General features: G+C 38.4%; 2 protein-coding genes across 3 annotated transcripts in view; one reads left to right on the top strand and one right to left on the bottom strand.

The window, feature by feature from the left end:
• Positions 1-8,791, bottom strand: TRMT5 (tRNA methyltransferase 5). 2 transcript variants are annotated; one of them, XM_006096033.3, is made up of 5 exons: positions 8,648-8,791; positions 6,423-7,078; positions 4,337-4,461; positions 953-1,607; positions 1-283 (listed from the first exon to the last, which is right to left on the bottom strand). In XM_006096033.3, the coding sequence occupies exons 1-5, from the start codon at positions 8,740-8,742 to the stop codon at positions 204-206; spliced, it is 1,611 nt and encodes a 536-aa protein (XP_006096095.1). In that variant the 5' UTR covers positions 8,743-8,791; the 3' UTR covers positions 1-203. The 2 variants fall into 2 exon arrangements, with proteins under 2 accessions (XP_006096095.1, XP_023615678.1); XM_023759910.1 differs by lacking the exon at positions 8,648-8,791 and adding an exon at positions 7,227-8,101.
• A 68-nt stretch (positions 8,792-8,859) lies between these two features.
• The window catches only part of SLC38A6 (solute carrier family 38 member 6), a 65,415-nt gene continuing 58,164 nt past the window's right edge, over positions 8,860-16,110 (top strand). The window contains exons 1-3 of the mRNA XM_006096035.3: positions 8,860-9,003; positions 10,311-10,441; positions 12,495-12,568. Coding sequence (XP_006096097.1) covers positions 8,893-9,003; positions 10,311-10,441; positions 12,495-12,568 — 316 coding nt within the window. The 5' untranslated portion in view covers positions 8,860-8,892. The remainder of the gene's footprint in view (positions 9,004-10,310; positions 10,442-12,494; positions 12,569-16,110) is intronic.

Below are 16,110 nucleotides of genomic sequence, written 5' to 3'. Positions count from 1 at the left end.
TAGTATAATTTAGGTAATAAAATGTTTAATAGACATTTCATTTAAACTTTTGATAATCCTCAATTTACAATACAACATGGGCAAAATATAACAGTTTAATACTAAAGTAACTAAATGCCAAAATTTTATGAAATCATACAAATTATATTTCACTACGTAACAATCTAGTGGGGAGATGGAGAAAATAGTTCCAATTAAGTCATTTAAGCAATTGTTGTTTTTTCTTCTGAAAAGGCTTTATCAGTCCTCTGGCGTTTAAGAGGTGGAGGATCTTCATGATTCTCTGTAACAGATCCAGAAAACTTATATTAGATAATAAAAGGCTAATATGCAAATCGACCAAACAGCAGAATGATTGGTCGCTATAACAGGCACTGACCACCAGGGTGCAGATGCTCAACACAGGAGCTGCCTCCTATTGGTGAGTGTGCCAGAAGCTGGGCTCATGGCTGGCGAATGCAGCAGCGGTGAAGGGAGCCTTTACTGCCTCCACAGCAGCGCTAAGTATGCCCCCGGGGAGCAGGCCTAAGCTGTCAGTTGGACATCTCCCGAGGGCTCCCAGACTGGGAGAGGTCACAGGCTGGACTGAGGGAAGCCCCGCTGAGTGCACAAATTGTGTGCACCGGGCCTCTAATATTAGATAAGATACTTAACATTTGAAAATATGTTTAAAAGGCAAATAATATAGGCTTTTTAATCTATTCAACTTATATGAATTCCTGTGGAGTTATTATTTAATGAAATAGCCTTCTACTATATTGAACAGTGTGACTTACTAAAATTTGTTAAATTGGGAGAAACCAATCACAAATGACAAGGGACTTAAACTGAAATATCTGACTAGAATTAGATTAACCCACTCCAAATTTAATAAATAATATGAAATATATAGTCTAAGAAAGCTACATGAAAAGTATTATAGCTTACATTTAATTTCCCAGAAATTGCTCACCTAGATCTAGGGTCTGGTTCTTGTAGAGTATAACAGCAGGAATCTGAAAGGTGATGCATAACATTTCCTTGTTAGGGGCCACGTTTCTTACTAGATGAACTGAACTGCATGGATCCAAGGAAATGCCTAACACAGCTTCAGCTTGTTGCTGAACATCCTTAGCAGGATTAGCATCTTTGGAAAAGCTGTAACAGTGTACTATGGGAAGGAGCTCGCTGCCACATGGCTGCCCATCCAAAAGAGATTTGAAAGCACTGAGAAACTCAATTGCCTTTGCTGGTAAGTTCATGACAATGTGCACAGCGTGTTTTCTTTCTTTCGACAGTGGTCCCAGCTGCTGCATTAATTCTTCTCTGACTGGTCCTTGGAGGAAGTCTTTCCCATCCAAGTTAAAGACTTTTACTTTATTGTCCACTTTATTTAATTTACAGTTGTGCAATAGCCATTTATAGGATTCAGGATTGAGATCATTGGCAAATACAGTGCAGTTTTTCTTTGCTGCTGGAATGGCAAAGGGCCCAACCCCAGCAAAAACATCAAATAGAACATCTCCAGGTTTGAGAAGTTCTGTGATACGGCTGTGTTCTGTAGAGAGACGGGGATTCCAATAGACTTTTGAAAAATCAAATTCATAGGTATAGTTGTTTTCCCGAACCTGAAAAAGGTATTAAGTTTTTGGTTAATTTGCTTAGTCTTCAATTTCAGCCATTGATATGGATAGATGCACCCATGCACATATACATATTTCAATATACTACTACTAGGAGCAAATAACAGTGCATTTAAAGGCATTTTGATTAGAATTCTGGTGTTCATGTTATACTTGAGACCAGTTAAAATCCTGCTTTAGACTTTTTCATGAGAAGTCATCTCTTCAAAGTCAAATGGCTCCCTATCTCATCCATCATAAAGGGCCATAAAATGGTTCCCAAACCACATGAGGAATTTTTCAGATAGACCAATTGACTGGCTGACCTGATGGAGGGAAAAAAAATCTATAATCTGAAACAACACTACCTGTATCTTCATGGCGAGTAGCTAAGTTGCAAACAGCACTTCCACATAGCACTTCCCTCCTTACTTAGTTTTCAGTTTGTAGGAGGAAGCATGATAGATAAGTCATGTGTTATTCAATTTTCAAGTATTTTGCTATGTTTGTAGATAGTTACTTGGACTTTGCAAGTTTCATATTTATAAATTAGAACCAGTGTATAGAACAAATCATTCTATTTTCTTCTTTCCCAATTTGAATTCATAAAGAATCAAAGGCCAGAAAGTTCTATAAATCTGATAGAGATATGTCTTTTATATTCTGCTTTCATGGGCTTTACTTCCAAATTTGTACATATTTTTCCCCCTCACAACCACATCAAATGCTCTGGCTATATTAGTAAGGTTCCAGAGTTGGAAATATTTCTTCATGGTTCTGCCCAATTAAAAGTCTTTCTGGGTATACAACCTGGAAGGTTTAACTATGTCTTGTGACTACTTTTCCTGAAATCTTTCTACTCCCCCTTTTCAGTTCCTTAATGTGAGGCACAGATCTAGTTTAAAAATTAGATTCTAAATATCCCTCTGGTTTTCTTCATGCTGCCTTTGATACCTCACTCCCTTAATCAGCATTAATTTCAGCCAAATTCACTCTCAGAAATCTTTTTACTTAAAATATACACACATAGTACTTAAATGTTGTATGAACTCCTAAAGTTTATCTTAAATGTGACTCTTTGGAGCACAGAAATTATACTGACTTTTAACATATATTTTATGGTAAAAGTATTAGGTATAACATATGTCCTAAGAACAAACTTCATGAATTAGGAAATCAATTACAAAGCATTTATTACATTACAGAAGTTTCTTAGAACGTTTAGATCTCTTGAGAAGGATGATGTTGTTACCTGTTACCCTAAGAGTCAGTACCAAGTGAAGAACATGCACAATGTTCAATTAAGTGTATGCCTTAATGTCGACTGAAATAAACACTGTTATTATCAAAGGATTCACATCCAAATTTTACTTGCCATAGCAGACCTCATATATTATACACAAGTAGTAGGCAGTGGAGGTTTGCTGTACAGAGAAAGACCATGCATGGACTCTGGAGTCAGAAGCCTGGCTCCAAACACCCTGCTCAGTCATTCCTTGTTACTTTACCTGCATAAAGAGCATATTAATAACAACCATCATTATCTTGTGGGCTTCTTAGGATTTGCTACATTTCAAGCATTTAACTCAGGGCCCAACAGTAAGTGTGTAGTAAATGGTATTTTAATATTCTGATATTAAATTATGGAGAGATAATATACTTAAAATAATATTCACCTAAGGTTATGTGTCCTAGAATTTTAAAAAATAATTATTTTGCATAAATTCTGTCCTGAGTTTTATAAAGTCCTGTTTGAAAAATATGTTTAACATTTTAAGAGTGGCCTTTGTTATTAAAATTTTTGTCAACTTATAGAGTTTAGCCTATTTTCTAGCTTGGGTACAGAATTTCACATTAACATATCATACTATAAGACTTTTGGCCAAAAAATAGTTTATTACATCCAGCACTCCTGAGGATTTTGGGGGTGGAGAATTATAAATTATTTTATATCAGGAATCTATTCCTACATATTTTAAATTATGTTTTTCTTTGAAATAGATTTTTCTTATAAAAGAAATATTTGGGCAGTAGAAAAGTATAAAGATGATAACAAAGGTCACCAATAACACATAAAAAATATGCCCCCTGTTAAACATTCTGATATATGTGCATATTTACATAGATATTTAGTTAAAATTGAACTAACTATGTTATATACTTGCTTCACCTGTCAGTGGGCAATTTATTTTAATAAGTATGGAGCTAAATAACCTTTAATGATGGAATATTCCATTGTATTGTTATACCAGAATTTAATGAGTACTCTACTGATGAACATTCAGGTTGTTCTCATTCGTTCACTTACTTTGTTACTATAAAAATAACGATGAAGAACCTAGTGCATACATCATTATAATTTTGTTTACTTACACCCTTGGGATAACTTCCTATAAATGAAATGCTAGGTCAAAAGACATACCTATTCAAAATTGCTATACAGGGTGAGGCAAAAGTAGGTTTATAATTGTGATTATATGAAGCACAGTTTATTCTTGTATTTTTATTTATTACTGTATTATTTTCCGTATAAACAACTATAATCCTACTTTTGCCCCACCCTGTGTATTATCATACACTTGTCCTGAATGTATCAAATTTGGACTCCCATCAATAGTATATGGAAATGCTCACATTCTCACATACTCATACTGGGTATTAAAAATATTTTAATTTTTGTCATCTCTCATTCTAAACATTAAATTTTATATAACACGACACTAAGACAAAAATACCTTGGTCATCATGTTCTCCTCTCCATATAGCACTTCCATTTGGAAATTTCGGTAAGTGTTATCTATATGGTTGATTTTATTTACTGCTGAGGTGATTCCTGGATTTTTGTCAATCATAACTTGGCCTAAAAGAAAAGATTAAAATTCATATGAAATGTTGCCTATTGAATTAAAAAAAGAAAAACTAAAACTGCATGAAATGGAAATGAAATGTATTTTCTTTGGTTTTATAGATAAAAACTGCATCTAATGTGTGTGAAGTGACATGCAATTCTAAAAATTCAACAGATTACTAAAAATTAGCACCCAGCAGCCTCCAATATAAACACACAATAACTGTATGGGTACATTTTTAAGGAAACAGTTTTGAAGAGTTTGGGTCTACCTACTATTTTTCTATGTTTTTTGCTAAATCTCAAATGTACCAATACTGCAATAACTAAAAAGGTAGATCATAGGGAATTTGTAAAGTATAGAAAAAAGAGATGTAAGGCCCGAGGCAACATCTCAGAAAACACAAGCCCTGTATCCACTGGCCTCAAATCAAATGTTTGTTTTACTGTATATTTGAAATACATGCCTCCACTTTGGAAATATAGACCAGCAAAATAATGTTTTCAAATAAAGGAAACAGATTCTTCAGACTTGGCTAAATAAAATTTTCATTTAAATTGTTCCTTTTGTCAAATATTTGCTACAGCAGAAAAAGCTACCAAAATAATACATAAAATTCACCAGAAATGGTATATTGATACCCTTTAATCAAAGCCTACTTTTTTTGGTCAGCAGTTAAGAAATTTATAAGAATCTGCATTCTATCTCATTGCATAAGGAAAAATAATTTGATTTTAAGTTAGTTAAAAGTACTCAATAATACAAATATGCTGAAATACAACCAGAATTTGTCCAGTTTCTCTCTGATAACTAGATACCTGATTTTGAATATGATAATATCAATAAATTCTAGTCAATCATTGTTCTTATCCTGTTCTGCTTCAGGTATCAGAACTCAATCATAGGAAAGCCTGGACTTGACATTTGCACCCAGTCATAATTATAAGGGTCTACTGAAGTATTTATTATGCTATAATTATGCATTATCAGCCCTTTTCATCAGTAAAACAAAGGAAGTGCATAACAGCATATTTCTCAAATCCTACCCATACAAAATCCAAGCGCTATATTTTAAAGATGAAAATAATTCCCAGAAGTTCTGACTATTATTCTACATTAAAATAATCTGGAGAATGCATGGGCATCAAATACTCATATAATGACAAGTGCAATTTTGATTAGTTTTTTTTACTTTCTTTTATGCCAAAGAAAGTAACATACACAAGCTATATATATATATATATATATATTTTTTTTTTTTTTTTTTTTTGAGGAGGAGGGGGAGGAGGAGGGGATGGGAGGCAGCTAGGGAAGGAAGGGGAGGGAGGAGGCAGAGGGCCGGTGCTTCACGTGAAGCCAGTGGGCATGGGAGCGCGAGTGGCCCAAATGTGCAAATGTGCACCGCTGGCCAGCCCCCCCTCCCAGTTCCCCGCTTCTCCCCCCCCTTTCCCCCCCCTTCCTGGCTCCCCTCCTGGCCCCCCATCTCCAGCCTCTCGCCCACAAGCATCATTTCTAAAAGACTAGGAGCACTAAAAACCAAAGTATGGTGCTGACATACAGAAGAGGCTCAGTTAGTTGAATCCATGAAAGTATGAGTAAATAGTGTTTTGCAATTGTGACTATAAAAATACTCAATTTCATGAAACCTAGCATTCAACACATTCCCAAGGCCTACTAAAGCCTGTGTACCAAAGTGATGAGTTGCCAAAGAATTCTGCCAAAGCAAGTCATTTAAGTGTTATCTAAGCTTATGTACTGTGTACACAAAAGCTTGAACTGATATTTAAAGCTTGCTATGACTCTGGAATGGGGATTCCAAAATGGCCCTCAAAAGAGAATGTAGCTTAAGATCCAGATGAAAATTAAAAAGATAAAATGGTTTGCTTCTGCAATTTGGCATTTAAAAAAAATTTATAAAATTAGAACTTTGTAATTGCTTTCTAGCACAGGAATATTCTTAAGACATACCTACCAATTAAATGCTTGAAAGGTAGTTGATGATCTCGAAGGTTCAGGTGCGCAATATGTCCAACTCTGCTAAACCCTGAAGTCACATCTTGACCTTCAGGAAGCACAGCTCTCAAGATTTCTTCTGACTTAAAGTTTTCATAAGTTAGTTCCAAATTATATTTAGATATCTGTGGACTGACATTAAGCTGCTTTAAAATACTGAGTTCTGCTTCCTCAAAGGAATCATTAGTCAATATTTTATAGGGATCCAACATAATTAGTCTACTTTCTTCATCTTCTGGATCTTCAATCACACGTTTTATGCCCGGTCGCTGCAGTGCTGCCCTTTTAAGGGATCGCATCAATTTATTGACAATTTCTTTCCTCACTTTAAGCACTGGGATAGTGACTACCTTGTTAAAAGCTGTTCTATCAAGTGTTGTCATTCCTCGAACATCAGAGGGTGGTGAAAACAATTCTGAGTCACTTTGACTTGTTTCTATTTCAGGCATGGTTGAGAATCTTTTTCTTTGATCCAGCAAGAAAATACCAGGTGCTTTGCTAAGTTTCTGTATCAGTGATGTCCAAGCTAATGGGATCAATGATTCTGATTCAGTTATTCTACAGCTTTCCACTTTGAGAAGTCTTCTTAAGAATCCAAATGGCCTCCAGAAGATCCTAAAAAAGTATTCATTTAAAAATCATAAAGCTACAAGCCAACTTACATGTGCACAATAGGTTTTCAGAATGAAAACCTAAATTCTGTTTTACATAACCTGCTAAATGCTATTAATTAAAGCTTTTAGTGGTGTGTGAGTATACGTACCATCTTTTCCAGGGCAGAATGACTTTTGTTAGTGGTAAATAACAAATTTGCACCTTCACCCCACCTGCTGCCAGGATGAGGGCTTAGTGATCTATCTACCTCCTATACTTAATGAACCTCTCCACCCACAGTTTGCTACAGAATACATTTAAGACTGAGATTTGAATTAAGGAATCATCTCTAAATGAAATGGTCATTATATTCATGGCTTTACCAATAGCAATATTTCCTAGGATATTATTGTGGTTGCTTATTGTGTCAGATGCTAAGCTAAATGCTTTACACACATCCAACTTGGGAGGCTTGTGGTATCGCATCTTCATTTTTTAAAAAGTACATTTTATTGATTTTTTACAGAGAGGAAGGGAGAGGGATAGAGAGAGACATCGATCAGCTGCCTCCTGCACACCTCCTACTGGGGATGTGCCCGCAACCAAGGTACATGCCTTTGACCAGACTGGAACCTGGGACCCTTTAGTCCGCAGGCCAACGCTCTATCCACCGAGCCAAACTGGTTAGGGCGCGCATTTTCATTTTATAAATGAGTAAACTAAAGCTCATAAGTAGGTTAATTCACTCAGTTTCCTTGTCGGTAAATGGATGAGCAAGGATTAAAACCCAGGTCTGAGTTTAGTGCCTGTGTTATTAATATACTGCAATGTTACCTTTGATGCTTTATTGCCCCAAGCCCTGCCTATAACGAGGTTTTGGTATTTTGAGGACAGGGTTCTTTACTGAGTGTTATATACACATGCCATTAAGAGTATCGGTTACTGTCCTGCATGGAGTGGCTCAGTGGTTGAATGCTGACCAATGAGTCAGGAGGTCACACAGCTGATTCCCGGTCAGGGCACACCAGGGCTGGATCCCCAGTGTGGGGCATGCCTGAGGCAGCTGATCAATGATTCTCTCTCATCATTGATGTTTCTCTTTCTCCCTCTCCTCTCTGAAATCATATATATATGATTTCATATATATATATATATTTTCCACTTTGCCTTCTTGAATACTAAAGAAGTAATTGTAAGAGGAACGGGTCCTGCCCCAACCCTGTAAAACAAATGTCAGACTTCACAGCCAGGGTTCAAATTGGGTTGGTCCACCAGTTAACCAGCTGTGTGGTCCTGCGTCAATTACTTAATAAGTCTGGCTTCCCCTATATAAAATGTGGCTACAGGGCCTATCAGAAAGCTTTTGAAAAGAATAAACCGTTCCTCACTACCCGGCACTCGAACCTGGGCTCAGCACTAGGGCTGAAAATGGGTGACCTCGCGACGTTTAGGCGCCGGGTCAGTCAGGTACCACAGGCGGACCCTCAGCCCCTACGAACTAAAAAAGGCCCCGCGGCGGCCACCTCCCCAAGGTCACCACCTAATTCGTGGTGTCGCTCCGCATCTGGCTCCGCGACTCAGGTCCCTCACCTCATGCTCTGGTGCAGCTCGGAAATGGGTCGCCGGTGCGTGGGTTGGCTCTGGATGACATCATCACTGCTCGCCGCGAGGAGAAACGTCATCATATCGCGCCGATTCCCTCCTTTCTCCCGGGCCTTGTGGAGGACCGGGAACCCGGAAGGGCCGGGCCTAAAGCTCCGCCTCTGGCGCGACTGACGACGGGAGGGCAGGGGTAGTAGCTCCCAGATGGACCTGGTCGTTGGCCAGCGAGCATCATGGAGGCACCCTGGGGAGTCATCAACGTCCAGCCGGGCTGCTACGTCTCTTCCCAGCAGCCCGAGGAGGCGGAGGCGCAGGCAGAAGAGTTGAGCCCGTTGCTAAGCAACGTAAGTTGGCTCCGCTACCCTCTTGGCGCTGCCTGCCACCCGGCTCCCCTGAAGTGCCTGCCAAATAAGACCGGGAAACGAAGGGGGATGGCACGGGAGAGGGGCGTGGGCCGTGGGGCCAGAGGCAGCAGTAGAGATTCAGATTCGGCGGGGTGCATCCATGTGAGAGCACCCTAAGTGCCCTAGGAAGAGAAGCTGACTCCGGGCGCAGGTGGGACACGTACCGCGGGATACGCGGCCGCAGGAGCAGCCCTTGGGTTAGGTAGCTCAGTGCTGTTCCTAGTTGTCTTTGTCAGCTTCCCGTTTCCCCCACCAGTCTTGTGAGATTTTTGCAAGAGTCACAAGATTTTTCTGTTCTTGACTTAGTCATCTTAATACAGAGATCCTTAACTGTAAAGAGTGGAGGTGGTCCGGTAGTAAGTACATAACACTTTCCTGACCCTGAGGCCTGTGCCATGGGTACTCGGCATTTTAACTCAAGTCCCTGAATTAACAGATTCTAGGACCTTGTTCCCAAAGGCTATTTTGGGGGTGGGTGTTTTCAGAAATATCCTCAAGAGCAAAATGAATTGCTGATTCTACTGTCATTGCAAGGTATTCTTGACCATACTTCCAGTTGGGTGGACTTAATTCATTAAGTAATACAAATAAAAATTAGCCCTAGCCGGTTTGGCTCACTGAGTAGAACGTCAGCCTGCGGACTGAAGGAAGGGTCGCAGGTTAGATTAGGGCTCCTACCTTCGTTGGAGGCTCTATTATCCCCAACTCTGTTCAGGGCGCATGCGGGAGGCAACCAATCGATGTGTCTCTGGTGTTTCTTTTTCTCTCTTTCTTCTCTCTTCCACTCTCTCTAAAAAAAAATCAATGAAAAATATCCTCGTGTGAGGATTAACAAAACAAAACAAAACTTAGTGTTGCCCTACTAGTAATTGGGGAACAACAGTTGTGTACAGCAGCCTCAAGCTGACTCAGGAAGTCTTCAGGAATCACGAGCTGAGGCCATCAGCCTGCTCTCCCTCCCCGCTCCATTCCAATCCTGCCGTAATCTTTTGCCATCAGATTAATCACGCTCTTCCTGAAGCCTACCTGGCTTCTGTAGCGGTGGAGATGATTCTCCCAGGAAACTAGATTCCTGGAGCTGCCGGTGGGAGGTGAGAAGGGAAGGAAAGGAAAGCAACTAGTCCTGACCGGGCAGCTAGTGTGTCACACAATGCTTGTGGTCCTGCAGATAACCTGTCAGTCATTTCTCGATGAAACTTGAATTCACCATGCAAACATTTAACACTATTAAATTTGGGTGCTTACAGGAACTTCACAGACAAGGATCCCCAGGTGTTTCATATGGTTTCTCAGTGTTTAATTTGATGAATGCCATCATGGGAAGTGGCATCCTTGGCTTAGCTTTTGTTATGGCTCATACTGGTATCCTTGGATTTAGGTGAGTTTTTTTTCTTATTTTACCATTACTTTCCCCACCCTCCCCCCTCCATTTGGATAGTACTGTAAGACAAATGAGATAGACTCCAGAAGCTGGTGTTATCTAATTTCTAATTAAGTTATTTCTGGGATTTTAGCATTTGTTGTTGTTGCTAGTCTGTAGCTTGGAGGAATGCTATATAATTTGCATTTTTTAAATCCAAAAGTGTGGCTAATTTAAAAAAATGGGAGACTTGATCTACACTAGTTTATGACGTTAAGACATGACTTATTTGTTGTGTCATGTTGGCCAAAGTGAATCAAGACTTATCAGCCATGCAGATTACTTATAAATAGCAATTTTGTGAGTGTAAGTAAAGCACATATTCTTTTCATTGCTGTCTAACTCCTCCTGTCCTCCCACTGTTAAGTAGCCTTTTTCCTTTCCGAGGCCAGATGTGGTCTGTGCCTATTTCTTTTCATCTTTCAAGACTGCTCATACGCCAGTTTGCCCAAAATAAAAGACATTCCTAGCTTTTCTGTGCTCCCATAGTACTCTGTATATTCATTTTGTTATCATTTGATATAATGATTTGTTTGCAAATTAGTTTCACCACTAAACTCTTAAATCCTATAGAACTGAACCTTATCTTTAGCATCTAGCACAGCCGTGGGCAAACTACGGCCCTTGGGCCGATCCGGCCAGTTTGAAATGAATAAAACTAAAAAAAAAAAAAAGACTGTACCCTTTTATGTAATGATGTTTACTTTGAATTTATATTAGTTCACACAAACACTTCATCCATGCTTTTGTTCCGGCCCTCCGGTCCAGTTTAAGAACCCATTGTGGCCCTCGAGTCAAAAAGTTTGCCCACCCCTGATCTAGCACCAGGGTTGGTAGAATGAACATACTTGTTTTGTCAGTAGAAGATCTATTTTACTAGTAAATTTAAAATATTCAGTGTCATTTAGGTGTTTTAAATTATTTTTTATTTCATTTTTTATTTTTTCAAATAAAAAAAGGAAGTTTATTTAGCCCAGCCAGTGTAGCTCAGTGTTTGAACGTTGACCTATGCACCAGGAGGTCATAGTTTGATTCCTGGTTGGGCACGTGCCCAGTGTGGGCGTGCAGGAGACAGCTGATCAATGATTCTCTCTCATCATTAATGTTTCTATCTCTCTCTCTCTCTCCCTTCCTCTCTGAGATCAATTAGCACTTGGAGTGCGGGTGAATTTCCCGCCAAAATATAAGATGGCTCTGTCTTTTGGTTTTGTTCCATCCACCAAAAGGGTGGATTACAAACAAATATTTGGTAATACGCAGTTACAATCGGCCCGAGTTTACACGTTTCCCGCACTCCACCGCAAATCTATATGAACCGAGTTAAAGACGGCTCCCGCGGAGTACGCGCAATTCACGCGAGCCGACTTAACTCGTTTCCCGCACTCCAAGTGTTAGAATATATATATATATTTTAAAAGAAAGTTACAGAGGAAGAAGTAGTGAGCCAGATGGGCTGTGTAGGCTCAGGAAACAAGTTACAGAGACAAAAGAGGGCCCCTTGGAGCTTAGGAGAGAGAAAGGCAAAGGTAAGGCACCCGGGGAAAGAAGAGGGGAAGAAAACCCCTCCTCCCCGCAGTGTTCCCTAGGTTATTTTTATTTTGAATTTCTTGATAAGCAAACCAACTTTTAAGTAACTCAACTTGTTTTTATTATGGGAGGTATTCATCGCAAACTTTATAACTTTAAAACTTCAAAATAGGAAAAATAGTCATAAAAGGGAAATATTAAAAGATTATTGAGTGGCTGAACCATCAGTCAGTAAACAAGAATGCTAAAATAGGAAATTCGTTTTTACTTTAAATAAAGCTTGTTTCTTTCTGATTTTTTTCCTAGTTTTAAAGCAGTATATTTTCACTTAAATAAAATTTGGTAAATACAGAAAAGTATCTTCTTACTTTCTTCAGTGACCATAACCCAACTACTCAAAGATAGTCTCTATGAGACTTTAAAAAAAATTATTGTTGTAAGAGATACGGTAAAAAACCTTTTTTTGTACCCTTTTGTATTTTAGTTTTTTGCTGCTGATAGTTGCTCTTCTGGCTTCTTTCTCAGTTCATCTCCTGCTTAGTATGTGTATTCAGACAGGTGAGTAAAAACATTATGCTGATCCATTTGATGAAGCAGCCCCTTGAGATTGTATTCACGTATAAGATTGGATGTCTCACATCTGATTTCCACTGGGGATACATTATTACCAGGCAGTGTGGTTGAAATGGAGAATTTCAAAGGCCAGGATATATAGAGACAGTTCTGTTGGGCAATATCTAAGGACAGGATGGGAGGAGGAAACTAGCATTCTTACCTGCCTTTCACCACAACACAACATAGTTTTCTGGGTTAGAGGACATTGTGGGAAGGACCACAAATGAGTTCAAAGGATCCAAACCTCATGCTAATGGGGAAGCAATAGACAAGGGTTCATTCTGATCACATTTCTAGGGTGATCATTTCCTCAAGGAGCGCACCTTTCAGATCTACTACTGCCTTCCCTGCCTCCTCTCTGTCTGCCGGAATTAAGACTGTAGGAGAAAAGGTCACTAAGCTTTGGATTTATTGAAATGGTTTGTATTTTTACTTGCAGTCTAGAGTAAGGTAGTTTTTATAAGTGACAGCTGCATATGCAATTAATACAATATGTTTATGTGTGTTTTTTCCATTTAGAGAACTTTATCATGCAATTCAGTATTGAATAAGTTCTTTTAACTTGTAATAAAAAATACAGTAAATGAATTACAGAACTGCTTTTATAAGATTTTTCTTTTGGCATTAACAGATATTCTGTGTTCATCAATCCTGGTCTTTTTATCTGTCTAGTCTCTTTATCCTTGGATTAGGTCAATTATGATGCCAAAATCATGAGTTTAATATCTATGTGGGTGAGTTCACTTTGTTCTAGCTGGTCTTGTAGCTTTCAGATTTTAAGAAGCATAAGAGATACATAAAATACATAGAAATGGAATTATTCTGACTAGAATATGTGAGAACTACCCAAAGGTATTTCGTGAGAATTTTAAGACTCTTTAGAACACAGTTCTAAACCCATAACTATCGTCTATTTTCCTAAAATCTGTCAATGCCTCAGACACACCTGCAGATCTTTGTATAAACAGACATTTCTAAGAATCTGAGGTGGGATTCAGAAATACATTTTTTAGAAGTTCTCCAGGTAATTCTTATGCAAAACTGGTTCAGGATTCATAGTTCATAGCAGTAACTGTGCCAATGCCTTTGTCCATCCAACCTACAAGTGTACGCCCCTGCTTTCAAAGGGATTGGGCAAAAGTACAGACAGATAAAAAGGCTAGGAAACAATGCAAATGTTAATCTCAAAGTAACAAGTTGTTCATAACAGCATCTCAAATTCAGGAATAATAGCATTAAAAGAAGTATATTTGTAAATCCTCCTGCAACCTGACTAGAATTTTAATGACGTATTTTGAAATTTGTTATTTTTCTGAAAAACTTATTTTTGCTTGATTGTGGTAGTTACCTAATACCTTCATATTTTATTATGGATTCTACTAAAAGATGAATACCTTAAAAAATATGTTTTTATTGATTTCAGAGAGGATGGGAGAGGGAGAGAGATAGAAACATCAATGATGAAAGAGAATCATTGATTGGCTGCCTCCTGTCCACACCCTACTGGGGATCAAGCCTGCAACCCAGGCATGTGCCCTGACTGGGAATCGAACTGTGACCTCCTGGTTCATAGGTCAATGCTCAGCCACTGAGCCACACCAGCTGGGCAAAGATGAGTATCTTAATCAAGTATGTGACAATTATGTTTTCACTAACTAAAATTTTTTGTTTTATTAATTTCACTTACTTGGGAGTAATATTCAGTTTATGAAGATTTCCAAGTAAGGCTAAATATGCTGTTCTTCAGTTAATCAATATTTAACTTTAAAATTCTGATACTGTTCTTTTCTATAACTTTGGGGCATATAAAGTGAAAACCTCTGTTTTTCTTTCTTTTTCTTTGATTTTTTTGTAGCTTTCTTGGTCTGTGAACTAACTTCATGGTTCTTCATATACACTGATGCACCTTGCACCTGTCTTCTGTTGATTGAATTCCTTCAGTCATTGTAAAATTCTCTGTGGAGGTAGGCTTTAAAAATATATACATATATACTAGAGAATAACATGTAGATAAATTTTCTCCTCAGTTTACTGAACTACTATTAAGGAGTATTGTGCTTAGATAGAACTCATTGGTCAGAGAAAGCATTATGGTAAGTCTTTACAAAATAACTTCTTTATGTATTTGCATGGAGGTAAAAGGTGAAGAGAAATTTTTATCTTTACAAAAGTAAAGGACTCTTTCATATGAAATTCTGCTATTTTAGGTTTTATATAAGGTTTGGGTTCCATCAGGACTTTTCTTGGGAGCTAAGGTAGCAGCATATAAGGCAGTTTAATCTCTTTAGCCTTAGTTTGTCATCTATAAAATGGTAATGATAAAAATTTCCTCTTGGGATTGTTGTGAGAATGAAATAAAATGATACATATAAAATGCCAGGTCCTTGGTAAATACTAACTTTTATTATTATGCGTTCTCATTGGAGCAGAACCCTTAAGGATTTTTAACTGTGCTGAGAAATAGTTGGCTTATTGCGATTCTTTGGAAAATTTCTATGCTCTGGGAATAAACTCATAGTCTCCCCTCTTCTGGCTTCCATATCCTTATCACCAGCAGGGAATGAGAGTTTTAGAACTCTGCATGCTTTTGGTCAAATCCCTACTCCCTAGTCCTCAATTCCCACTACTCACTTAATTGTTACCAATATTTGCCTTGACATCATTTGGATAATTACATTATACCATTTATCTCAATTTCAAATCAGTCACCACAAGAATCCTAGGTTAGCCTGGCCGATGTGGCTCAGTGGTTGAGCATCAACCCATAAACCAGGAGGTCATGGTTTGATTCCCAGTCAGGGCACATGACCGGTTTGCTGCTCTTTGCCCAGTTGGGAGGCAGCTGATTGATAATTCTCTCTCCCTCTCCCTTCCTCTCTCTGAATCAATAAAAACACATTTTTTAAAAAAGAATCCTAGTTTACCCTTCATTTCCCAGACTCATCCCATATGGCTCTGTTAACCGTATTCTAACTTCATCTCCCACTCCTCCCAAACTCCTGAAACCTTTCCACTTTGCTCTCAAGAATTTATGGTCAGTCAGCAGCAAAACTGCCCTCAGTTTTTCTCTAAACATTTCCTTCACTTTCTTACTCTGAGAGGACCTAAGTCTTTTTTGAGGACACTGTAGTGCTCTCAAGTAGCCACTCTCTTCTCTCCCATGTCCCTCATACTAGTCTGGAGATGACCCTCCAAAATCTTGGGGAAAATGATTTCATTATAGAATTCTGTACCCAGCCAAATTATCATTTAAATGTGATGATAGAATAATGACATTTTTTATACATGCAAGGACGCAAAAATTATCTACCACGCATCCTTACTTAGTGAGCAATGAAAGATGCCATTTACCAAAGTTAGGGAATAAAAAAGAAACAGGGAATCTAGCACAGGAGAGAAGTAAAGGTAATTTCCAGGACAACAATTGAACAGCATATCTAAGAGCCACCCCCAGATGGGAGTAGTTCTTTTTACATAGGCACCGT

Source organism: Myotis lucifugus, unplaced genomic scaffold (genome assembly GCF_000147115.1).
Source record: "Myotis lucifugus unplaced genomic scaffold, Myoluc2.0 scaffold_166, whole genome shotgun sequence".
In the NCBI taxonomy this organism is placed as follows: domain Eukaryota; kingdom Metazoa; phylum Chordata; class Mammalia; order Chiroptera; family Vespertilionidae; genus Myotis; species Myotis lucifugus.
Note: the sequence above shows the minus strand (reverse complement) of the source record. Positions and strands in the feature narration are given on the sequence as shown.

Coding starts and splice junctions, on each gene's coding strand:
- TRMT5 (XM_006096033.3), bottom strand. CDS start 8,742: ATGATGACGTTTCTCCTCGCGGCGAGCAGTGATGATGTCATCCAGAGC. Junction 7,079..8,647: donor GAGCTGCACCAGAGCATGAG/GTGAGGGACCTG, acceptor ATACTTTTTTAG/GATCTTCTGGAGGCCATTTG. Junction 4,462..6,422: donor ACCTTTCAAGCATTTAATTG/GTAGGTATGTCT, acceptor CTTTTCTTTTAG/GCCAAGTTATGATTGACAAA.